We start from the raw sequence: 27,117 nt of genomic DNA, 5'->3' as shown, positions 1-27,117 counted from the left end.
TGATTTCGCAATAAAAGCAAACACTTAAACAGTTGCAGGGAATCAAGAATATAATAAGGAAACTACAGTAAAAATTTCGTACAATCATCTCTGAAGTCTCGTCTTTTGTGAGTAACCCTGTTTGAGTATTTAATTTTGAGGTTCTCAACAAATTAAGCTAACAATAAAATTGAAAGGATCCCCAGCTTAACTAAACAAAAATTAGAAAGTGATATTATTCTCACTTTATGTAAGCATATTTTTACATCATAAACTTTAAAATACATTATTAATGCATTTGCACTCAGGCATCTTAAAATAGTGTGACAGTTGAAGTATCTTGCTCGTATGCTCATTGCTCATATCATGTTTAAAAAGTATTCATAAAAATTAAATGTTTATAATAATTTGTATTTACTCGAAATATGGTAGGTTAGTCTTAACGAAGCACTTCATAATTTAGTTAACAATTATAGTGATAACCAGAAAACTCTGAAATAGAAAGACGAATTTTAGGCTCAAGTTACATGACATTAAATAGTCCAATAAGCAGACAGAACCCACATTGAAATCAACCTTTTTAAGAGCCATGTTCACTATAGCTGTATACAACTACAATTTTTTTAACCAAATTTTTGAACCTGAAGCAATAAGTTTCTGTAAAAGTTAAAGAATTGAATGCGTACTTTAACCGACCCATGCCTATCTTCTTCTCGCTGTTCGATCAGAAAATCTTACCTCAGGAAAAAAAAAAATTTTAAATGTTTTAATTTGATTGGTCTGAAAGTACAGCTTTAGTAAATATAATTGTTACGGAAGCTAAAAACAGCTAAAGATTACAATTTTTGAAAATTCTAAATTCTAATAACATAGTTCTTAGTATATTCACAGAAGATTCCGTTGATCTAATATTATCAACTATGCAATTATAAGATCTTCAGAAGTTTCATGAGTATCCAGAAGTTCCAGATTTTATCACCTGCAGCTCAAATAGCTCTCTTGCTACAGGACAGGGAAGTTATTGGGGCTAAATACCCCCCTAGACTCCTGGGAGTAATTATCCTTCATAGAATCTTGGGGGTAATTACCCCCCCCCCTCCCCCGGGGAATCTTGGAGACGTGCATAAATATCATTCAACTTTAACAATTAACATATATAGATAAAGTTTACCAAAAAATCGATTTTTTAATGCAGTAGCACGTACTTGCACTTATGTCAAATTAGGTAACGCTCTTCCGTGGGGGGGGGGAATAAAAAGTTTGAAGATCAAGATTATTAAAAATTAAATTTCAAAAGGAAGCAATTTTTTCTATTTTAATATCATGAAATTAACATATACACCCCTGCTAGAAATCCCAGCTCTCTCTCAGTCAGAGAAAAATAAGATTCATAATACAACATTTTTTAGTTTAAACCATGTTTAAATGTAGTTTAAAGCTTTGTGTTTCTGATTGATAAGAATATAGTTTCCCCAAATTTTGTATGAACAATTACGATATTTTGAATTTATTACTTTTAATGATATTTATCAAATTTTATATCTGTGCCATATAACTTCATCTGTACATCCGACTGACAGGGTTAGGATGAAAATTGTTAAATAATATTTCACTAGGTCAAGGAACGCCCAACTCAGATATACGCAAATGGTGTACCGTACACTGTGGGAGGAATATAAACAAACCCAGTGCCCCCACACAAGGAACTTTAACCAGGAACGCCCAACTCAGATGTACGCATATTGTGTACCGTACACTGTGGGAGGAATATAAACAAACCCAGTGCATAGCAGTTGAAGGTAAATGATTGAACTCTGATAAACAGAGTGATTTTACAGTCCAACTAAACAAACTAGTTAATATATCAAGTTAGTGCGGATACAACTTAATTATTTAAATATAATTTTGGCTTTCAGATATGGGAAATTTATAAATGCTTAATGAGATTTGTACAACTCGTACAACTATAAAGGAGAAGCAAGGTAAAAAGATTCCCACTTATCCTTGTTTCCGAGGTTTAACTTTCTTTTAAGATTTAAAACCTTTCTCCTTAGGTATAGTCTTTCCTAATGTTTAAATCCTTCCTCCCAAAGATTAAATTTTTCCTCATAACGTTTAACCCTTCTAGATCGTAATCCTTTTTCCCAACATTTGAATCCTTCCTCCCATGGTTTACATCCTTCCCCCAAGGAATAAACCCTTCCTCCCAAGGTTTACATCCTTCCTCCCATGGTTTAAACCCTTCCTCCCAAGATTTACATCCTTCCTCCCAAGATTTAAACCCTTCCTCCCAAGGTTTAAACCTTTCCTCCCAAGGTTTAAACCCTTCCTCCCAAGGTTTAAATCCTTCCTCCTAAGGTTTTAATCCTTCCTCCCAAGGTTTACATCCTTCCTCCCATGGTTTAAAACTTTCCTCCCAAGGTTTAAACCCTTCCTCCTAAGGTTTTAATCCTTCCTCCCAAGGTTTACATCCTTCCTCCCATGGTTTAAAACTTTCCTCCCAAGGTTTAAACCCTTAAGGTTTACATCCTTCCTCCCATGGTTTTAATCCTTCTTCCCAAAGTTTAGTCCTTCTTTCCTCCCAAGGTTTACATCAATTCAATAGTTTCTTTATTTTAGAACTAGATTGAAATGATAGAAGAAGAAGAACCAGAAGAATATGAGGTATTTTCAATTTCCACAAATTAAAAATTTTATATCGGTTGTAATGGATTTTTTCTAAAAATACCTATTTTCATAATCGTTACTTCTAATCCTAAAGATGATTATCAAACATAAAATGCAACTTATTCTGAATCTTATTCCTTGAAAACAGCTAACTTTAACTGTTTTCAGGAACCTATGAGTGCGGAAAATTCAGCGCAAAAAAGGCCTCAAAACAGCACTAATATATGTATGTGGGTTTATTGCCAAAAACTCCATACTAAAGTTCCCGGCCTTGTCAGAGTAGGCGAGGAGAAAACGAACTGTGATTGGATCGACTTAAAATCCAGAGGATCCTTGTTTTATCCTTCTAAAGATCTGTTGGAGGAAGTTGAAAAATATGAGAAAATATTTAAAAAAAATACATAGTCTCTGGATAGAGGACATGATCCTATCGAAAAAAAACAATTTCAACTATTACTGCAATAAACCAAAGATGGCCTAGGGAGGTTGTAAAACCTTTTGTAAATGTAAGATTTTTCAGTAAACTGAAAAAACTTAATGTAAGCTTGAAGGAAAATAGTAAAAAAATGTCAGAACATTGAAACAAACTGCTCAGTTTATGTTTTGGAATTATGGTGTGATAGAATTATAAAGCTTGACGACCTGCTTTTAAAAAATAGAATGTATAAAATGTCAATAAATAAATGTACTTAAATACGGATAACGTTCTTTTCATTTTTTCTCGAATTTTATGTTTTATTTATAAATGACTAATATTTAATGTGCATTTCCCAAACAAGTTTTTAAAGGTGAATCAGGCATACATCTTTATATGGGACACAATTACGTGGGCAGTCCTGTTAGACATTGAATTATGTCTACTGTCCCTTTTTGCATTGATTCCCATGGATCATGAGAACTTGTTTTTGCTTTTATTAAAACATCCGAATTTTACCATATAAAGTTTCACAATTTGAATATAATCTTTGTAATTATCATTTCTCTCTCCTGCCTTTAAAGCATATACTCGCAAGTACTCCTGCGTTTTATAATCATTATTCATGTCTACGATAGCAATATATCTTATTATCCCCTCTCCCACATAATTGATGTTTAGCCCCTGAATTCTTTGTTTTGATCTCCTCCCACTAAATTACACAAATTTTACGCATCAGATATGGCGGTTTCTGGTCTATATATTTCTTGCCCCCACAGAAGTTGAAGGGAAAGGACTTAAGTTCTGATGTGATATTACATTCCAACAAAAAACAAGTCAATATATCAAGTTAGAGCGAATAGTTATGATTTTTGGCTTTCTGGTCAATATGGAAAATACAAAGCAATATATTCTTATTCCACCCCTTAGGCCCTTTTCCCTCAAAAATGATGGGTTGCCCCTGAATTCTTTGTTTTGATTTTCTCCCACTGCAGTACATAGATTTGACGCATCATATATGGCGGTTCCTGGTCTACATATTTCTTGCACTAGGTTGCAGGAACTCATTAGTTGTTCTCAAACTCAAACTTTCTAAACTTTCTACACCTTACATATTTGCAACCTTACACCTCAATTGTTATCAGCTGAGCAATGTGGATTAGGAACTTTTGTGGATTTTATGGTAATATTACATCGTCATACGCAACATCCCCCCTACTGAACTTCTGACATACTACCTATCCGACCTACTACAATATCGGACCTATTGAGTAATTATTTATTAGAGAAATATAACAAAAACATACAAAATTAAGAGTTTCAGGAGAAAATATTTAAAAACCCTCCAAAAATAAAGGTTGTGGGAATATTTCCCCCCAATTCTAAAAATTAAGGGAAAAGGATAAAAACAGTAAATATTCTGTTCAGTTGTCTCGGGTAATCCTATTTTTTGTGGTTAACCCTTTATATTTAATCTGAAGTAATCATGGAAATTTTGTAATTTTGTAATTTTACATTATGCCATTAGAACCAGAAAACAATGGAAGACAACATTACAGCAATACTTAATTTTATTACAAAGCAAATATATTTAAATATAGATAATTATCTAATCACTAATTAAGTGAAATTGGTCTTACACTACTCAATTGCTCATGTGTTGTAGGTTCATTGAAGGTAGTCTTCCAATTTTTGCAGTTTTCTGGTTATCCCTGTATTTTTAAAGCTTTCTATTATTTGACGTTTTCTTGTGACAGCTAACATATTTTGCGGGCATGCAGTGAATGCAGTGGTGATTTATGTATTTTCCTCTTCTATCATAAAGCCTTGTAATTTCTACACAATCTTTATAACCTATTGTGGTATACCTTCATTATTTCAAATTTGAATTTAGTGTTAGATCAAATAATCTTAGTTTGACATATAAAGGCGTTAACCATCAGGTTGAAAAGATATGGCGATTAGAAAATTTGAGTTCGTGGCATATCAATTCCTTTCCCTAGATATTTTTAGATAAGTTATCCAAGATTCTTTGCATCTGCAGATGGGGGGGCCTTTATTTTTGGAGGGTTTTTAAATATTTTCTCCTAAAACTCTTAATTTTGTATGTTTTTGTTATTTCTCTATTCTCTAATAAATAATCACTTACTGGGTCCGATATTGTAGTGTAGGTCGGAAATATTTGGGGGATCTGGTTTACATGTACATCAATTCTTATTAGTGCACTGAATGAACAGCAATAACTAAATTTTTTATGTTCTTCACTTTCCAGTTTAAGATTTGAAAAGTGTGAAAGCTCTGAGTTCTAGGNCTAGTATTTCGCAAACTTTTTCTTGATTTCGTGTTTTTTCGCGAAAATGAATTTAGCGAAAAATTGCGAGAACTTTGCGAAATATCGCGAAAAAAATTACACGAAAAGCACAAGTATTGTAACTACAACCGCCTGCAACAATTAATTTTCGCCAAAAAAATGTAGAATTGCTCTTCAAACATTTAAAGCATAATTAGATATATATTTAATTAATAATTTCTATTCCTTATACTTCCAAAATGTTTGATAAAAATTTGAAAAAATTCCGTGCATTTTGCAGCGAAATTTTCGCATTTTTTTCAATTATCAATTTGTTATTTTGCGACAATTTCGCTTTTTTACGAAACAGATTAAAGCAACCTTTCGCAAGCGCGTTTGGCCGCTACCAAGAATTTAGCGTGAGGTGAGACATCTGACTATAGCCAAACTATTGTCCACTGTTCATGCCTTATCAGGGAGAGAACGGGCTCTGACCGAAAGATACACCATCGTTCAATCGGTTAGTCCAATCGATATCGCACTATGCAATGGTGGTGTATTTTTCGACCTATAACACATATCCGTCATATTCCACTTCTGACCTACGCCAAATCCGCTATACTACACATCCGACCTACTAGCACGTGGTATTACAGCTGCTACATGGAATTGTGGTGCCGTATATTCCGACCTAGATGATTCTAACCTAAAGGTTTTCTGACCTAAATATCTTAGGTCGGATGAGCAATATTTTTAGGTCGGATGAGCATTATTTTTAGGTCAGATGAGCAATATTTTTAGGTCGGATGAGCAATTCTTTTTTAGGTCGGATGAGCAATATTTTTAGGTTGTTTTACCAATAATTGCCATAATTGTGAAGAGTACCACTACTGTTTCAGTAATGCATAAAACGGGGTTTTTGAGGGGGGCTCAACACCCGTAGGGGCCTGTACATGCATCTATATTTAAAACATGGATAAAATTGGTCTTTCCTGGCTCGGCTCGGATGAGCTTAACCTAACCTGACCCTAAAATAATACTAAATAACTTAAATCATTTGGTTATTTCCTAGAGAACGGTTTTTGGACCCCCTTCCCCCTCCTATCAATTTTTTACATGACTTTTTTAACAATTTTCAATTAAATGTAAGACATGTGGCCGCAGTGCTCGGCCCCCTAGCCTGTCCTAGCCGCAGCGCTCGGCCCAGAAAGTGTCATAGCTTAACCTAACCCATGGCCACAGCGCTCAGCCCCAGTTAGCCTGTCCTAGCCGCAGCGCTCGGCCCAGAAATGAGCCTAACCTAACCCTATATATACACTAATTTTATTAAAAATTTTTGAATTAAAGGTCTTTCCTGGCCGCATTACTCGGCCCCCTTGTCCTAGCCGCAGCGCTCGGCCCAGAAAGTGTCATAGCTTAACCTAACCCATGGCCACAGCGCTCAGCCCCAGCTAGCCTGTCCTAGCCGCAGCGCTCGGCCCAGAAATGAGCTTAACCTAACCTAACCCAAAATAAATAATAATTTAATTAAAAATTGTTGTTTTTATGTTGTTCAACTTTATATTTAAACATTTAAAAAAAATATTACTCATCTATTATATAACCTCTGAAATAAAAATATTACTCAACCAACCAAAAAAATATTGCTCAACCGACCTAAAAATATTGCTCAACTTACCTAATAAAATTGCTCATCCGACCTAAAAAAATTTCTCGAAACTGACCTAAAAATATTGCTCATCCGACCTTAAAATATTGCTCATCCGACCTAGAAATATTGCTCATCCGACCTAGAAATATTGCTCATCCGACCTAGAAATATTGCTCAACCGACCTAAAAATATTGCTCATCCGACCTAAAAATATTGCTTAACTGACCTAAAAATATTGCTTAACCGACCTAAAAATATTGCTCATCCAACTTAAAAATAATGCTCATCCGACCTAAAAATATTGCTCAACCGACCTAAAAATATTGCTCAACTGACCTAAGAAAATTGCTCAACCGACCTAAAAAAGATTCTCAACTGACCTAAAAATATTTCTCACCCGACCTTAAAATATTGCTCATCCGACCTAAAAATATTGCTCATCTGACCTAAAAATATTGCTTAACCGACCTAAAAATATTGCTCAACCGACCTAAAAATATTGCTCATCCGACCTAAAAATATAGCTCATCCGACCTAAAAATATTGCTCAACAGACCTAAAAAATATTGCTCAACCGACCTAAAATGAATTGCTTATCTAACCTAAAATTGTTGCTTTAACCAACCTAAAATATATTCCCAACTGACCTAAAATATATTAATTTAACCGACCTAAATATATTTCCAATCTTTAGGTCAGTTTGGGACATTTCGCTAATCGAACCTACAGATTTTTAGGTCGGAAAAACGTTAGGTCAGAAAAACGTTAGGTCAGAAAAACGTTAGGTTCGTTTCCTCTAGGTTCGATGAGCGGGTACCGGAATTGTGGCCGCAGCGCCCGGCCCCCTGGCCTGTCCTATATTCGCGGCGCTCGGCCCCCTAGCCTGTCCTAGCCACAGCGCTCTGCCCAGAAATTGTCTTAACCTAACCTAACCCTCAAATAATACTAAAATAAACAGCTGGCGTAGGTCCGATATTGCAGTAGGTCGGAAAGTTAGTAGGTCAGAAGTTCAGTAGGGGGGATGTTGCGTATAGACGATGTAACATTACCCGCACGAATGTTTACCGGTGGATGTCGTCTTACTTTTCTATCCTCCCAACAAAAGTGTACACTATACATTGAAGAAGAAAAGATGGCGCGGGTCCAATGATCTACAGAAACCTAAATCTACAGTGAAACATGATATTTGTTGAAAGTTATAATGACAGTCGACAAAAATTCGTTTGCTGCTTTCTGGAAAACGAATCCCGAGAAAGGCCTAGATTACATTGTTAGGTTAAGAGATGTAACAGGTAAAAAAAGATTCATTAAAACGTAAGATAACAGTTTTGGGTTGGGGATATTTGAACCCCCCGACTCCGGGGGGTCCAAAGATCTAAATTGTCGGAGAAAGATATAAGATTACAGTTATTCGTCTTAAACAAATGTCACATACCTTAAATCTTCAAACCCTCACCCAACAATTACCCCAGTTGCACCTAGCTGTGACTAAACGTTTTATAAGAATTTTAAATAAGAATAAATTTATTATATAATCTTTCTAAGATGATTATATCTGAGGATGGAGAACTATGTATGAATATATCTATATCCTAGGTATATCTGAGGATGGAGAACTATGTATATATACCCTAGGTATATCTGAGGATGGAGAACTATGTATGTATATCCTAGGTATATCTGAGGATGGAGAACTATGTATGGCTCTGGATAGATCCAGGCAACCATCAGGAGAATTCAACCTTAACCGAGCAATTGAAATATTATTAGGTGAGGCATCAATCAAATTTGTACATCATGAATAAAAAAATTGTAATATTATCTATACTAAGATAAATTTTTATCGATACTAAAAAATATATTTTAATATACTTTAAAATATATAGGACAGGTGAAAAGTAACATTTAATGGGGAACACTTTGACTTCAATATTAAACTTAATGTTGGTTGATTGATATTTTAACGTTTATTACTGTAAGCATTTAAGCGTGTTTCTTAAATCTTAAACTTAATGTTAAAAAATATTTTTTTATTTATAACTAAGATTTTATTTAATCTGAAAATTTAAACAAAACTTCTGAGTTGAGAGCTTTTCAATGAACTGATTAAAAAATGTCTTAATGTATCTAGAGTGGAGTAGTGAACAGGGAGGACGGGTTGAGGAAGTAGAAGAGAAGATGCCACCAGCTCCTGCAGTAATCATGAACCCATCAGCTCTGCACTCTAAACGTCCGGTGGTTGACCTCACTGAGGACAAGGACGACCTTCGTCGAGCCATAGAGATGTCGTTAGCAGAGGGTAGTTCTACTATCAGTACAGCAACATCATCCCGTCCTGCTGGTGTCAGTCAGGAGGACCAGGATGTTAGTAAAGCATTGGAAGCGTCCTTACTTGAGTCCGTTAACAGCCGGAGTTCTATAGAGGGACAGAATCCTAATGAACGGAAGAGAGAGAAGGATGTAAGAAAAAACAGAATATTTTTTAAAATTTAGTTTTATTTCAATACTGATTATAACCCGTTGAAGGAATATTTTTGTACTTTTTATGGGAAATCGGATTCCTTAGTTAAAAATTCTTGGAAATCTATACCCCAGTTTCAAGCCGTTTCTACTTGTGCCTGTAGTGAATGTTTCTGTAAATCATATTCGTGAAATGAAACCTCGGATTTTGAATTTTTAAAAAAATAATTGCTATATTAGATTTTGTTCAACAAATTTTAAGCTTCATTATTACCCTCCCGCATCAAAAAAAAAATTTAGATTCATAAATTGACTTTTTTTTTAAATATTAATCTTTTGTTTGATCTAGTGTCCTGTTGGATTGAAGAATGTTGGGCAGACATGTTGGTTTAGTGCTGTTATACAGAGCTTCTTTCATCTACCAGCTTTCAGGCGTCTAGTTATTCATTTCAAACCACCCCAGGTAATACAAAATTAAGTGAATTGGATGAAAAGTTCATCATATTTAAGAAATATCTGCAGGATACTTTGAGAACTCTATAGTTCTTGTTTGAGAGGCATTAACATTTTCTGTCCAATTCGACTTATTATTTAGTTCTATATTTTCGAGATCAATGGGATTTATTTCTTAATCTAGAAATATCTGCAGGGGCGTATTTTGGAATTTTTCCGGGGGGTGGGCCTGAAAACCTCTGAAATCCCTAGATTTCGCTGGTCCGAGGGGGGGTTGTGTCCCCATAGCCCCCCCCCCTGAATACGCCTCTGATCTACTTCTAGAGCATTCTTCTTCCAGATTATCTGATTGCAAAGCTTGTTTTTGAATGCATTTAATTGATTGTTCTCTTATTTATCTGTTAATTCAATTCGGGGAATTGACATTTTCGGAATATTTCTGATTATTTTCCAAATGCTTCTCTTTTATGATAAATAATAAAAAAAATTGCCCCCCCCCCCTTCCCCTCCCTCTTCCTTGATTGTACCTCTTTCTTTGCATAACATGTTTAACTTGCTTCCAAATTTATTGCTTATTGAACAAAAACAAAATCAAGATTTTTCTAGTTTCTAGCTAAAATCACAATTTTAAATTTGTATTAAATTTATTTTTAGAAGGACCCGAGAAATGACAAGGAACGGAAGATTCTAGATTTTATGATTGAATTGAGAAAACTGTTCTCCCTTCTCCTGGGGTCTCAACGCAAATATGTTGATCCTAGTGCTGCTGTTGGTATACTCCGAGGATACCTGGGTGGTGGACAGTGTAGCTACTCAAACAACCAGCAGGACGTATCCGAGTTTACGCACAAACTCCTAGAGTGGTTGGAGGAGGCCTTCAAGATCAGAGATAAGGGTAGCTCTGGTTTACTGGACGGATTTACCAACAAGGAATCTGAAACGGAGGCTATGGATGCGGATACGGAGAAGTGTGATAAGGAGAAGGCTGTTGGCGTAGCTCCTGAGTCGGATAAGGTGGAAACTGCGGTGGCTAGGAGGAATCCAATGTTTGATCTGTTCTATGGTCGGGTCAGGATAGAAGGGAAAAATCAGGGTCTGGAGTTCTCTAGAGAGGAACAGTGTGGACAGTGGCCTCTTCAGGTTAATCTATTCAGTGATATTCACGATAGTTTAGAGGCAAGCACGGCACACGAGTTCATAGATACTTCTTCTCAATCTGACCTACACGGTGTATCCGGGCTTCCTCCATCTAGAAAATCCTGGCAAGAAAGATGGTTTACAACCCTTCCTCCGGTATTATTCTTAGAACTATCCAGGTTCCAGTATAACCAGGAGAAAGGGATGGCGGAAAAGATAAATAATTTTTTGGATTTTCCACTTGTGATATATATGGACAGATATTTAGAGGTGAACAAGAACATGACGCGGTCTAAAAGAGACGAAGTTAAAACACTGAAAGAGGAGAGAGAGAGATTAAAGTCGTTACTCCACTCCTACTTGGAGTACGGTAATGATAGCAGTCCCTTGATACCTCTAGTCAGTATACTAAACCGTACGATGCAATTTGCTAGATCAGGCGCTGAATTATCTCCTGGAGAGGAGGTTCTATCCCCACGAGAGATATCATCTCCTGGTAATAATGCAATGCAGGTTGATTCTCCCTGCCCCTCTCCTGTCAGTCTCACGCCAGCGTCTTCCATGGTGAATCTAGATACATGTGGCGGGAGCATGGAGAAATCTCCGCTAAAAACACTTCCTGACGGATCCCTACAGATCCCTATTCGAATAGAAACCCCGGAGAAGAACTCTTCAACTCCTATGGAGATTGAATCTGTGGCTGAACCTGAGCTGAAGCCTGATATCCTGGTTCCCAAGGTGTCTGGACCTAAACCTAAACATGTTTCTGATCTTGAACTCAAGGTGCTCTCCTCCTGCTTATCCAGGTGGAAACAGGAGATAGAGGAGGAACTCTCCAGTTTAAACTCTGCCTTGAAGGAGGTTGAAGAGAAGATCCAAACTATTTATGATACTCCGACCTTGAAGAATAAAGCTTACCAACTCCACGCTGTAATGGTTCACGAGGGTAGTGTTAACCAAGGACACTACTGGGCCTATGTTTATCATCCTGCTAAGAAGGTTTGGTTAAAGTTCAATGATAACAGTGTCACGGAGACTAGTTGGAAGAGTTTAAAAAAGGAGAGTGTAGGAGGACGAATGAGCACATCAGCGTATAGTATGGTGTATATAGATGCAAGTAGACCTGATCTGCTCTTGGAATCAGAGGCCGAGGGTCTCATCAACTCCGAAATGAGAGAAATTATTCCTGAAGATCTGGAAGAATATGTCCAAGAGGATAATAAAAGGTTTGCTGGCGAAATACTAGACTGGGAGGAGCAGAGTGTCAGGAAAACCAAGGAGATCGAGGAAGGAGTTCTAATAGGAGATGATCCTGAATGCCAGATTATCGAAACTAAACCCGATCTAACCCTGTCTCACGCTAAACTAGTACACGAGGTGACCAGTAACTGTATCCGTGAGATATCCAACCAGGAGATGGATAAGAAGAAATGGTTGAACGCTGTGATGACGGATCTGTACCAACGTGCCAAAAATAAAGAAGGAGACAATAAACTTGATTCATTCCTACAGTATCTGATGATTGTTCAATCTCCGAAGGATAGTGAGTTAGTGAAACGAGCACTCCTGGAGCAAATATTCCACCGGAGAATAGTGGAGAGAACAGAGTTCGAACAATTTATTATACGTGAAGCCGAAAATGGTTTGCGGAGTCCGGCAAGCTTAAAGGTAGCTGAGGAGATTTTAGCTTGGCATAAAGCTTACCATAAATTCAGGTAAATCAATGTTTTCCGGGGAGCCATTATTTTAACTTATTGACTTAAACCTTTAATAATGCCAACGCTTACCTCAAACTCTAATTTTCTAATCCCTATATCTTCGTAACTTGATGGAATAAACCATTGTTAAATCACATTTGGACTGTTAGTTCTAGCAGATCTCTTATAAAAGAAAAAAAGGGCTATACTGGAAAATTTAAAAAGATTATTATACACTGTTAATATACACAATAAGTTTTTTTATCCTTAATTGATACTTTTTCCCAAAAAATTAACTTTCCCAAATTCAGCAAAGAAACCCCAAATAAAAAATGGCCGCTCCGCTCCAACATATCTAACTTCTCAGAGGGGAAAATGATTTTTAAAGAATATGGGGGGGGGGTGATTTAAAAAAATATACACACCTAGGTAAACCTTTAAGTATCTTGCAGGCCCGTAACTGAGTTATTGTAAAGCCCTCGTTAACAGTTAAAAAGCACTTATTTTACCTTAAATAATAACTTAACTCATTTGGTTATTTCCTAGAGAACGGTTTTTGGACCCCCTTCCCCCTCCTATCAATTTTTTACATGACTTTTTTAACAATTTTCAATTAAATGTAAGACATGTGGCCGCAGTGCTCGGCCCTCCCCCGCGTTACGGCCCTAGTATCGTGAAACCAAATTCATTTATAAATATGTTAACATGTTTAGAATCGCTTGCTACTACTTCGTGTTGGGTGTAGAACGGTATCATGAGAGTAAAGTAGAAGAGGCGGTGGATTTACTCTCTACATCCTACATCATAAACCAGAATCTCATTGAGGATACACAAACAGGAACAGGAAATGAGGACAAGGTACAATTTTAATACTCAAGCTTTTTAATACGGAAAAATGAAATGTTTTAATTTAGCATATATTATATTACCGAGAAAAAATACAAACCTTGTTATTTTATTTGCAAAATTATGTTTTGCTTTTAATTAATCAAAAATGATTAAAAATGGTGTGTGAGATAAATAACAAAGACTTTTCGACATAAAGTAGAAAATCAGAAATAAAAAACTGTTCTCCAAAAATTAACTAGGTTTAGGCTGGTTATTGGTCGTATACAAAGGATATATCACAAATATATTTAGGGCATGAATAAACGAGGTCTTGTAAAATATTTCCACCTGGCGGTTGAATCTTTAAACTCGAAACTAGTTGAAGAATTCGAGAGAGGAAGTAATCCTTCGCAGGTATTTGGCCGATGCAGCCATGCTTTTTTTGGATAAAGAAAAAACATATAATTGTTCAAAACATTTTAAATTAATTGCAAATAATTACATTTTTTATTCAGTGATTCTCTGTAAACTATTTCTTCTATTTTTTCTGAAGTTTTTCGATTTAACAAACTTTTAATAAATGTTTTTCGAAAGGATTGTAAAAGTTTCCGACAAAAATACACAAATTCTTATTGATTGATTTGTGTAGGTTGCTGGGTTTGTGAGCAGGGTTCTGGTTCCAGCGATTAATATCCTTCAAGCTAGAACTAATAGCTCAGCAGATAGTGGTGGACGGGATGGTGCTGTACTGGAGGGTGTCCGGGGTAGATGGTGTACACTACTAGATATACAGATGCCAGCTGATAAACATGATTATCTTATATCTATATTCAATACTGTAGTTCCGGACGACAACTCAGGTATAAAGATAATTATACAGACACTGGGGTCTATAATTCGTTAATCTTGAACTATTGATCTCGATATCCAATGTGTTCACTTATTAATTTTAGGATAAATGCATAATTTCGGTCTTAGTCCAAGAAAAGCTAAAGTTTAGGCCTTAGTTTTTAGCTAGGCTTGGAATTTGTTTTTTCTCTCACTTTTTAATGTTTTTTTTTTCTTATATTTCTCAAGTAGGGTGTAGAGGATATCTGAACTACGTTTCCGTTTTGTAAGCTGTGTCCCCTGATGCTGCTAGAATATTTAGCATAATGTGTCAAAATAGATTTTTAGTAAAGCATAATGAGAAAAAAAGATACTCAGAACATTTTGAGGGAATTCTTGGATTTTGGAATCCGCACATTGGGCCCTGAAAACTTTCAGATCCAAACTTAAAATAAAAGTTATGTCTGTAAATTTAAATTTATCAATATAAAGTTAATAAAAAGTTTCAAAAATTACTGTAATATCTATTTTTGTGCGCTTCTTTTCTTCTTCTTTAGTTTCGAGTAAGCAAATATTAATTTTAACGATTTCGAGTGAGGGCTTATTCAACTTAATTACATATTTTATTTAAAGTTCAGATTTTAAATTCTTTATAAAACTTTAGTTCAAGTTTTATGTTGAAGATTACTCTCTATCGGATTAAATCTTAATTTAATCTTGATGTTGAGATAAAGTTTAGTCATTTAATTCAGTTTAAATTCAAAAATTTATCTTTATTCAAGAATTTTCTGTTTTAAGACCCCCCCCCCCATCCTTGAAAATATATTCCACATTATTCTATATTATATTTATGTTTAGTTGTAATCAAGCAGCCCACCATCAAGATATATCCTAAAGAAGCTGCAGATCTCAAGCTAGCAAACAGTTATAAAGCTATCATGCAGACGGTCCTTGCAGAGGAAAACTAGCAGATCTAGAACAGTTAGTACTAGCAGATCTAGAACAATTGGCAGATTCAGCAGAACTAGCAGATCTAGAGAAGTTGGCAGATTCAGCAGAATTAGCAAATCTAGAACAGTTAGCAAATTAAGCAGAACTGGCAAATCTTGAACAGTTAGCAGATTTAGCGGAACTAACAGATCTAGGAGGGTTAGCAGATTTCTTCTAATTCTGCGATAAAAGTCTGTTTATTACAGAAAATTTCTAATACCTTCAATTTAATCCAAGGATTGTATTACAACTAATATCTTGGAATGAAAATGTGATTAATTATATCCCCGTGTACATACCTTTTCTTGTACAGTGTACAGTTGCAAATCTTGGCGTTGTTTAACTATATATTTAACATTCAGGTTTCCTTGTTAAAATGCTTTTTTCCAAAAATAAAAATTAGAAAACTTGTGAAAGTTTGATTAATCTTGATGATAAACGAAATATTCTCACATACTTTAAAGAAAAACTAATTACAAAAATATTTTTGAAAAATATATCTTTTAAAAAGATATTTTTGAAAAATAACAGAACGTGAATCGAGATCGTACCATATTAGGAACAAAATAAGTTGCTTTCCTTGTTTAAACATTTCGATTAAGCGCTAAGTAAACTTAAGTTTTCTATTCAGTCCTCGATATAAAACTAGGTTTTCTATTCAGTCCTCGATATAAAACTAGGTTTTCTATACAATCCTCTATATAAAACAAGGTTTTCTATTCAATCCTAGATATAAAACTAGGTTTTCTATTCAGTCCTCGATATAAAACTAGGTTTTCTATTCATTCCTCTATGTAAAACCAGGTTTTCTATTCAGTCCTCGATATAAAACCAGGTTTTCAATAGTTTCTGTTTCCAAAAAGTTTCGCAGATATTTTTTTCTAAGAACCAAATAATATTTTTGTACTTAGTTCTCTTTATTTCAATAATTTTTTCGAGTTTTAATGATTTATGAAATAAATGGGAGTGTTCGCGAAAAATGAAAGGGAGTATACTTAAATTCCCTGTAACTGTGAGGGTAGCAATTCTTATTCCAAAACATGAACCTTGCAATTATTTTTATTGTGTTATGTAAAACAGCGCTAATCCCGGGTTTTTTTTTCTGAGTAACCCTTCACATTTTCTGCAGTATAGAATATAGATAGAATACTGTTGAAAAGAAATATTAAATTGCATTAAGACTAGATCAAGTTTTCAGTTTCTTAATTTGTACACTTATATTTTGGATATAATCTAAGGTTGAAACATAATGTGCAGAAACGTTAAAATTGTAAAAATCCCCCGAAAATTTATTAGCTTGTAACCAAAAAACCGTTTTTTTTGGAAAGATATTTGTCGGGGTAACTACCTACGTCATCTGTTCTCGGATTACCTCCTGTTTGTTGTTTGTTCGAGTTACTTGGTGGGTGTCGGAGTGTCGGAGAGAAAAAATATGTTTTTTTTACAAATAATTGAAGATCGTTACATCGGCCAATAGGTTTTAAAGGATTGTCCTCGAGAAATTAAAGAAACGGGTGAACCAAATTGAATTCATTGAATTAATAAACCGTTCTGTGCTGTTTTCTAAATTCGATGTTTCGTAGAAACGACATAATTACTATGCATAGATTAGTACACTTAAACTAATCTTAAACCAAGTTATTTAATTCACTTACATCATAAAAACTAGCGTAGATTAATTTAAAATTGCAAAGATTCATGATTTATGTAACCCCCTGCCAAAGTTTTAATTAGAAATAACATTATTTGTTATAGATGCTCGGATTTCTGACAAAGGAAAAGTTTTTAATTAATTTCAAGGTATTTTCATTTTCTTAAAAAAATTAATTCCGAGAATACACTTTTATCTTTAATATTTCTATTTAATGAAAATATGATAAGTTTTGAAAAGAGGGAAGATAAATAAACAAGAGTTCGGAGCTGGGAACTCTAGAATGGGATACATTCAACCTTTAATCCCGACTGCTTAACCCGAATATCCAATGTGGACACTTTTATTTTCTCTTGATTAAGACACTCTTTCTGAATATAGAACAGAAAAATAAAAAATTAGAGTCCCTCCCGTTTCTGTAAATTAATTTTAAATGGCGCGCAAAATTTCAAATTTCCCGGCTTCTGATACGTGACTCTGATTGGTTGAATTTTATACATTTTTCAGGATACAAGTACAAGATAAGGTTAGTCTCGAGATTAAGAAAAAGAGAGGATCAAGCATTGATCTCGATAATCGATATCCACCATTCTAAAGTTCCCAGCTCGGAATATACAAGTTTAAGTCAAAGGTTAAAGGTTAAAAGTTAATATTTCTAGCTTCCTGAAAATCTCTGGAAAGTTGGTTGAATTATTTTAACAAGGTTTTTTTTACTTTGCAAGAGATTTAAGAGATTTTAAGATTTAAAAAGAATTCAACCTTGGCATACTTCTTGCAAACGAAGGATTTATTGTAATCATGAATACCCACCTCGAACTAAATAACGGTAAACTACATGTGAATGAATATACGAATACAATGGTTCAAATTGTTAGTTCAAATGTATCTTTCAGTACAGTGATACCCAACAAGGTTAAGATTGTAAATACAACTTGAAACTCCGCAAATATGACGGTCCAAAGTTTAAATCAAGTCTTGTGCCTTTAAGCAAGGATTTAATGCAAGGAAAGTTATTCCAGAGGTGTACGCATCTTTTGTACTGCAGTGTACTGTCACTGGGCGGTAATGTAAACACAAGACGGATGTCGAAGCCTGACATGGGATTCATCCTTCACAGAAATAATCAATGAGATATTCTGGTCATAGGAAACTATTATGTGAATTATCAAAATTATCAAAATTCAATGCTTTTAACCTTCTCAGATACATAACGAACACTGAGGCATCTTTTCTGTTTACAAATTCCGCCCAGAGAGAACTGGTTTCAATATGTAAGCAGAGTATACGCAACAGCAATTAACTTTCCTTGCATTACATTCTTGCCTTTAAGTAACTTATCTAATGATTTGGCAAAGAAGTTTATTATTACAAGAAACTATAACGGAAACAGACAGTATAAATTACATAAAGTCGTCTCTGAAGTCTCATACTTGATGGGCCACCCTGTATATAGTAGAATATACGTTGTATAATATATAAACGTTCGGATACAATAAAATACAATAAAATGTGTTCATACACTTGTTTACAGCATTACACAAAGAATGAGATTTCAATGAAGACCTAAAACTCAATAAGGATTGAAAATAATTTTAAATTTAAATATCTTATAATTTGTCTAATTTACAGTTTCAGTGCAAAAAAACTGATTACAGTCATCTCTGAAGTCTGGTCTTTTGTGGATAAAACTCTGCATAGTTTCTACATATCGACCTACTTTAATCAGCATTGTTTTAGCCCTTTTTACGGTTCAGAAGTTGATATCCTGTTTGTATAATACAAGAAAGGGTTTAAGTTAGGGGTTTAGTTCCAGTAGTACAGCTATGGATTGTAGGATCCTACTCCTGGGTTTAAGTTAGGGGCTTAGCTCCAGTAGTACAAATGAATTGTAGGATCCTACTCCAGGGGTTACTATATTGGGTTTAGCTCCAGTAGTAGAGATGGATTGTAGGATCCTACTCCTGGGTTAAGGGTAGGGTTTAGCTCCAGTAGTACAGATGGACTGTAGGATCCTATTCCTGGGTTTAAGGTAGGGTTTAGATTCAGTAGTGCAGATGTTTTGTAGGATCCTACTCCTGGGTTTAAGGAAGGTTTAAAACCAGTAGTCCAGATGTTTTGTAGGATCCTACTCCTGGGATTAGGTAAATATATGCTAAAGAAGAATGTTGAGGAAGAACGGATGCGTGAGATACTCCCTGGGTTTCAGGCCTGAGCTAGGTTAGGATTGGTTGAGAATACCTGCTCCCGGTACGGGTTTGCGCTCAGTAGTGAAGTGGTACTCAGTACTCACAGGTGGAACAGGAGACGGTGAGACGAGTAATCCGTTTTATACTCCGGTGAAAGTTTAGTTTCGTGTGAACAGTGTTTTCAGGGTAAACAAGAAATTGCTGGTTTACCTGAAATAGTTAAAAAGTTTGTGACAAATACGGAGATTAATGAGAATATAGTTTAAATTCATCAGTTCTGGGTTCAAGGTAAACATTAATCTCAAGGATCTTGAGGAGTAGATATGCCAAGGATAAATTCCAAACATTTCTCTGGGATCAATCAAACCAGCATTGTCTGAACCAACCCAATCCTATATTAAATATACCAACCTACTGATATTGATATGAATCAATCCTATATTAAGAAATCAAATATTTATATGAAACAAATCATTGATTAATTAATTCCAATCATTAATAAATTGATCCCAATCATTGATTAATTGATCCCAAGCATTGAAGATTGATCCCAATCATTAAAATATTAGTCCCAATCATTAAATAATTGATCCCAATTATTTGATAATTGATCCCAATCATTGATTAATTGATCCCAATCATTGATTATTTCATTCTAATTTTTAATCAATTGATCCCAATCATTGATTAATTGATCCCAATCATTAAACATTTGATCCCAAAAATTGACTAAATGATCCTAATCATTAAATGCTCAATCTCATATATTAGTTAATTGATCTTAATCATTTAATGAATGATGAATTACTACAATAAGAGTGAATTGATTAAACAATATTTATCTAATTCATCCAATCACATACTAAGGATACAATTCTATTAACTACGAGATCATTTGCAAATGAATTGAATCAATACCTTGCAAAATAAATCATTAATAAAATATTATTAACTAATTTCTAACTAATGAATGTATAGTGAAGGGTATATTATCTAAATGCTGGCTGAGCGTGGTGTGTAAGGATTAAACCTGCTGTGGATTAAACCAAGCTCTAGAAAATTTCAAAATAATTTCAGACAATCTTCATTGTTATTTCATTCACAGGATACAGTCTTGCATAGATTAAAATAAATATTTTAGTATGCTACAATCATGATACAGTGAGTACCAATAACGATGAGCCTATTTTTGAAATTTGAACAAGATTTCCCCATGACGTTATTGTTCAGTGGAATAAAATGAATTTGTAGATTTACTGGATATTCTTTACAAAGATAGACACTGGATATGTTTTGACTTCTGAGCACCGCTTCTCCAGAAACCTTTTCTTAAATTCCAAGCATTCATCTTTATAAATACAATTATTCTATACTAACTAAAAATCCCTATTCAGCCCCTCCCCTAGGGTGCCCTTAAAAAAAATTCCCAGATGTGCGACACAGCTTTTAGGAAGCATTAGGGTAAAACTAGCTCAAATAAGAAATTTTAGCATTTTAAAATGATTTTCCTAAATGGGCCAGCCATTTCACTGTTTTTGTTTCAAACGTAATTCCATGTGCTGTCTAAAAATATTTTAAAAGTTCAGGAATTGTCTATAAAATGTGTCGCACATCTAGGAATTTTTTTCAGGGGCACNATAAAAAATATATATTTAAACCGAACCAAAAATAGATAAAAAAATATATATTTAAACCGAACCAAAAATAGATAAAAAATATATATTTAAACCGAACCAAAAATAGATAAAAAAATATATATTTAAACCGAACCAAAAATAGATAAAAAATATATATTTAAACCGAACCAAAAATAGATAAAAAAATATATATTTAAACCGAACCAAAAATAGATAAAAAATATATATTTAAACCGAACCAAAAATAGATAAAAAAATTATCCAATTTTCAGGTTCTTCTTCGTTGATAAATGTTTCCTGGAATCCAGAATGATTGATATATATCTCACCTAAAACATCTAAAAATTTAATTTTGGAATATATGTAGATCAGTTGCCAGGTTTAAAATTTATTCATAAATATCAGTTTAGGAAGTTAGAATCTTCCTGTTCTTCAGATCCGTCCGGTTTTTGATAGATTTGAATATAGATCTTGTTCTTCAGATCCATCCGGTTTCATCTTGATTTGGTGATAGAGCTTGTTCTTTAGATCCGTCCGGTTTAGTCTTGATTTGGAGATAGATCTTGTTCTTCAGATCCGTCCCGTTTCATCTTGATTTGGAGATAGAGCTTGTTCTTCAGATCCGTCCCGTTTCACCTTGATTTGGAGATATATCTTGTTCTTTAGATCCGTCCTGTTTTATCCTGATTTGGAGATAGATCCGTCCCGTTTCATCTTGATTTGGAGATAGATCCGTCCCGTTTCATCTTGATTTGAAGATAGAGCGTGTTCTTTAGATCCGTCCCGTTTCACCTTGATTTGGAGATATATCTTGTTCTTTAGATCCGTCCTGTTTTATCTTGATTTGGAGATAGATCCGTCCCGTTTCATCTTGATTTGGAGATAGATCCGTCCCGTTTCATCTTGATTTGGAGATAGAGCTTGTTCTTTAGATCCGTTTGGATTTTGCTTGATTTGAATAAAGATCTTGTTCTTCAGATCCGCCCGGTTTCATCTTGATTTGAATATAGATCTTTTTCTTCAGATCCATCCGGTTTCATCTTGATTTGGAGATAGATCTTATTCTTCAGATCCGTCCCGTTTCATCTTGATTTAAATATAGATCTTGTTCTTTAGATCCGACCGGTTTCATTGATTTGTATATAGATCTTGTTCTTCAGATCCATCTGGTTTCATCTTGATTTGGATATAGAGTTTGTTCTTTAGATCCGACCCGTTTCGTCTTGATTTGGAGATAGATCTTGTTCTTTAGATCCGTCCCGTTTCATCTTGATTTGGAGATAGAGCTTGTTCTTTAGATCCGTCCGGTTTCATCTTGATTTGGAGATAGATCTTGTTCTTTAGATCCGCCCGGTTTCATCTTGATTTGGAGATAGATCTTGTTCTTTAGATCCGTCCCGTTTCGTCTTGATTTGGAGATAGAGCTTGTTGTTTAGGTCCGTGCCGTTCCGCCTTGATTTAAATATAGATATTGTTCGTCAGATCCTACCGGTTTCGTCTTGATTTGGAGAATAATGCTTTATCAGATCCGTCCGGCTTCAAAGATTCAGCTTGATTCAGAGATCCGCTTTGTTATTAAACATTTAGCTAATTCAGGAGATCCGTTCTGATTTAAAGAATTAGCTGATTCAGATATCCGTCCTAGTCTTGAGATCCGTCCTATTCTTGAGTTCATTCCTATTCTTGAGACTCTTTCTATTATGAAGATCTATCCTGGAGCAAGGTTCATTAGAATTTCTTCAGACTATTATCAGTATATCTTAATCTTTATCTTTTATCTTACAGGGTTTAGTCCCACTTATTTTGATTTCATAGGGCTTTGTTAACTCTAGTATCCTGTTCTTAAATATGTCAAGTTTCCTAGATACGTCCTGTTTCTAGATTAGTCCTGTTTCTAAATACAGGGTGTCCCACGAAACATGACAGTTGGTGAATAGTTTAAAATGTCTTCTTCCATGATAATTTATTTGATACCACAGAAAATGACCTGTCAGTTTACTTACTTCTTGTTTCCTGTTTTTGTTCATAGACTTCCTGTTTTTGTTCATAAACTTCCTGTTTTCTGTTCAGAAACTTTCTGTTTTCTGTTCAGAAACTTTCTGTGTTCTGTTCAGAAACTTACTGTTTTGTTCATAAGCTTCATGTTTTCTGTTCATAAACTTCCAGTGTTCTGTTTATGAACTTAAATATTTACTTCTTGTTTCAAGTTCATAGTTCCAAGGCTAGAATTTGATCAATTTGTATAGTGGTAGGATAGAAAGTTATATAAGGAGGATCTAAAAGTTTTAATATTGTGGATAGAAAGATAAAGAAAAAGTCTACAGAACCAAAACGTGATTTTCTACTTAAAGAAAAAACTTTTATCTGTTTACTTGAAGAGAAAATATTTTTAGCAACTAAAGGATAAAATATCTTAATATGTTACATGATTTGGATTTCAGTTTCTCGAATAATTACTGTTTGAGATTTTTAAAGGTTTCATTACTCCTCCTAACTCATCAATCATGTATGTTTAACATTTAGAAACCTGAAATAAACAAACATATGTCTCCGTTTTGGTTTATTTTCTTGTCACTTTGAGGGACAAGTAGAATTGTTTCCTGGGACGAATGATGTTTTGGATCATCAAGAAACCACCCAGAGCTAATAATCTGATAAATTTATATTTTATGATATTTCTTAATCTTTAATTGTTAAATCGATCATTGTGAGTTAGACCCAGAAACATTGAACAATCTCAACAAGTTAAGTACACCAATGCATACGTATATCTTATATAATTCATTATTATTATCAATTAGTATAGTGGGACCCAAACAAATGTGGAATAAGACGACAATTAGACTTAAGTTTTATTTTGAATTTTACAAACCTGCAGACCTAGATCGCTTATTAAGCTGATTTTCAAAGCTACTGGTAATACTATTAATACTATTTGCTTTATACAGCATCAAATTGTTTCAAGATTGTTTTAATGTCGTCTTCGTATTCCACCAAATTTTAAGTCCCACTTTAATATCTTCCTTCTGTTGGTTTAAACATATCATCTACGTAGAGGAAATATTCAAAATCGTTAAAAGAAATTGTCATTGCTATCTAAAGGATCCTAAAATAACAGAGTGCTCTTAATAATTCACAACAAACCGTTATTTCAGAAAAGCCCTTTATACCACTATCCGAGAAATGATATCTTATTGCTCTCTAAAAAATCTTCCCCATTTTCTATCGAAATCCATGAGCTGTATTCTAGAAATGCTGCAGCCGTAGGTTTGAAATTTGAAATTTGAAAAACTGCTAATATTCTTGTCATCGTTATGTTTCCTTGACAATCCTTGTTGAAATTGTCTTTCAAGGATAATATTTCATTCTTTCATTCTTATTCTTCAGTGTGTTAATGCACATAGTGTATTTATGGTTCTACTCTCTAGTCCCAACATACTGACATGTCTCCCTATGGTTTAACCTTGAAGCTGTAAAGTTTAGCGAACCTGAGAACATGAAAGGGTTTCAGGACGGAACTGTAGTTTCTTCTCCATGTAGCCTAAACAATAGATTCGTGATGTTCCACGTGCTCCGACTTTATTCAATTCTAACTCAACATTATGCACTTCTAGTTCTTAACTCTTAGAATAAAAAGAGACGCATGATAATAATTAATTATATTTATATGAACCTTGACTCAGCTGATTCTTATCAATATTCCTTCCAAACCTAATAGGTTGGATTGAGTTAGTTTCTCCGGGTTGTCAAGGAGTTGGATCTAGATTGAATCATTCTTCCATCTTACTCTCTATTCTTTCTTGTATTATCATGAGCAGCGTTATTAATTTATTTATTAAGTATTTGTATTATAAAAATGCATTTCCTTATACACATCTACTTTATGAGAAACATGCCAATTTTCGGGTGCATACAATTTATATTATAAGATATTATGCAAATGTCATGATTATTTTACTTGTACTTACATTTTGCATTGCAATAAGTTCTGAAATCCTGTTGGCGCATTATTCAGTAGAAAAAGTATGGCGGAATTTTTCTTAGAAATTAAATTATATGGTTACCAAACAAGGCCTGGTTTGGGAGTTGTCACTCTTAAATATATATTTACATTGAATAAATATTTGAGAACCGTTCCTTCCCTTCTCCTTCCCTCCCCAGCCTCCGCCCCCCCCCCCCATTCGTCTCCTCCTCATTACAAATTTTATTCAATAAGAAGATAGCAATAAATTGTAGCTGTGCTGTTCTATACATTAATTCATAGTCATGGCTGACATGCAACAAGGGTAGATTGGGGGAGGGGGGGGAGGAATACGTTTTAAATGCAATGAGTATTGTAATGCTACAAAACGATTCAGAACTAAATCGAACTATCTTAAACTGTAAATGGAATGGATCCTTTAAATGCAGAAAATCATTGATAAGTTTGACGAAAGGACCAACTCTGGAATTTTGATTTCTAGTTTGACCTTTAACTAGATCTAGCCGCAGTGCTCTGCTCTCTTTAGTATGTCCTAGTCACAGCAAGCAACTTACTTACAGCCGGCGACGCCAAATAAACCTAACCTGACCTGTAAACTTTACAATTGGAAACCCTTAATCCCGATCGCTTAATCAGAATATCCACTGTGGAAACTTTTCTTAATTCTCTCTTTTGGTGCACTCTGATTGGTAGAATTTTAGGCACTTTAGTGGATAAAGATTATAATAATCTAAAGATTAACTAAAAGAGGAGATTAAGCATTGATCTCCTCTATTTCTATTTCTATTCTAAAGTTTTCAGCTCTGAACATATAGTTTGTCCATATTAAGGAGTTTCTTCAAGGGATTTGTCCTTTGTTCTTTTTCAGAAATTTTATTTTCTTGCAATAAAAACTTTTGTGACATGACCTCAAAAATGGGTACTTTGCCTCAATTATATCATCAAAAGAATTAAGATTATTTTATTTCCAGGAAAGAGATCTGGGGTAAAGACCTAATGCGCTAGTCTAGAAGAGAATAGAAGGAGAAGGACGGAGAAGGAATGAACCCAGAGGAGCAGATATCCTCTCGTAGCCTGGATACAGGATAGAATGAAAATAGTTGAGGATTCAATCCTGGAGGAGGTAATTTAACTAATTCTTAAATATCAGTTTTAATTATAATCTAGTTGTAGAGACGAAGAAAAGTTTAATGTTTGATATGGTAGGATAATAGTTAAAGTACTCGTTTTCAGCTTTTGTAATTTGGGATTCAATCTATATGTTATCTATATATCTATATATATATATAAAGTTGTACTCTCTGTCTGTCTGTTTGTTTGTCCGATCATCACTCTTGAACCCCTTGACTGATTTGCATCAAATTTTGATTGGGGAATTCGGAAGAACCACAGGAATGGTCTTTGCTCAGTTTAAAACTCAGTTAACAGGCATAGATAGTCGATGAAAATATTATAAAATATTTTTAAAAAACAGAAAAAAATATTTTCGATAACGTTGTCTTCTGCTAAATTTCCTATCATTTTTTAAATCTTATGAAAACTAATGTAACTTATGAAACAATTTATGTAATCGTTTTCACAGGTTATGAAATCTATAGAAAGAAATCCATTAAACTGTTTATGCAACCTTTAAAGTAGTTGCTGTTATACTTTTAAGGTATCTTGTACTCTTGTATTCAATGTCTAGATAATTATGTTTGAATTGTTTCTAGAGCTTTTAAAAAATAAAATTTATCTTTGTTTAGTTTACTCTTATGTTTGTTAAGCTTCTTGTTTATCTTTTAAACAAATATTTCACAAAGCTCTAAACAATTTTTAATCTTGCTTTAAAGGAAATTTCAGCGTCACTAAAAGTGAATATGGCCATTTTATTACAAGTCGGTTCTGAAAAAATGTCAGTATCTGTAGTCGCAAATATGTTAAATCAGATTGAGAAAAATCGGAAAGATAAATCTTTTTGTTTAGTTTAGTACTCTTTAAACAAATTATTTTCTCCGAATAAAGATGATTTCCGCTGACTCACTCGCTCATTCACGTCACTCAGTCTTCATCAGAATTTCTCCAATATTTGTTTACTGACTTATTTGCCTAAGTTTATTTTAAGATAAGAATACGTGGTTATAAAGATATGTACTTTATTAGCTCAAGTTAAATATTTATATACTTTCGGACATTCTTATTTTCCGCGGGATTCCCAGTTCTTACCACATTCTTACTTAGGATAGAAATAATAAAAATATGTTTTTACAGTAGAACATTTATAGA

The 27,117-nt window shown here is 34.2% G+C and overlaps 2 protein-coding genes and 1 long non-coding RNA gene across 3 annotated transcripts in view; all 3 read left to right on the top strand.

The window, feature by feature from the left end:
• Positions 1–1,711: 1,711 nt before the first annotated feature.
• On the top strand, positions 1,712–3,343 carry LOC111695104 (uncharacterized). The gene is made up of 3 exons (XR_002763775.1): positions 1,712–1,961; positions 2,599–2,643; positions 2,815–3,343. It is a non-coding gene; the product is annotated as an uncharacterized LOC111695104 (long non-coding RNA).
• Positions 3,344–8,108: 4,765 nt separating this feature from the next.
• On the top strand, positions 8,109–15,807 carry LOC111695099 (ubiquitin carboxyl-terminal hydrolase 25). The gene is made up of 9 exons (XM_023464286.1): positions 8,109–8,295; positions 8,678–8,773; positions 9,135–9,463; positions 9,813–9,926; positions 10,571–12,768; positions 13,464–13,608; positions 13,891–13,992; positions 14,228–14,438; positions 15,265–15,807. The coding sequence occupies exons 1-9, from the start codon at positions 8,205–8,207 to the stop codon at positions 15,372–15,374; spliced, it is 3,396 nt and encodes a 1,131-aa protein (XP_023320054.1). The 5' UTR covers positions 8,109–8,204; the 3' UTR covers positions 15,375–15,807.
• Positions 15,808–19,306: 3,499 nt separating this feature from the next.
• The window catches only part of LOC111695100 (ral guanine nucleotide dissociation stimulator), a 29,908-nt gene continuing 22,097 nt past the window's right edge, over positions 19,307–27,117 (top strand). Inside the window, exons 1-2 of the mRNA XM_023464289.1 lie at positions 19,307–19,521; positions 25,824–25,975. Coding sequence (XP_023320057.1) covers positions 25,943–25,975 — 33 coding nt within the window. The 5' untranslated portion in view covers positions 19,307–19,521; positions 25,824–25,942. The remainder of the gene's footprint in view (positions 19,522–25,823; positions 25,976–27,117) is intronic.

This window comes from Eurytemora carolleeae, unplaced genomic scaffold, assembly GCF_000591075.1.
Source record: "Eurytemora carolleeae unplaced genomic scaffold, Eaff_2.0 scaffold198, whole genome shotgun sequence".
NCBI classification, from domain to species: domain Eukaryota; kingdom Metazoa; phylum Arthropoda; class Copepoda; order Calanoida; family Temoridae; genus Eurytemora; species Eurytemora carolleeae.
This window is presented reverse-complemented; position numbering and strand designations above follow the sequence as displayed.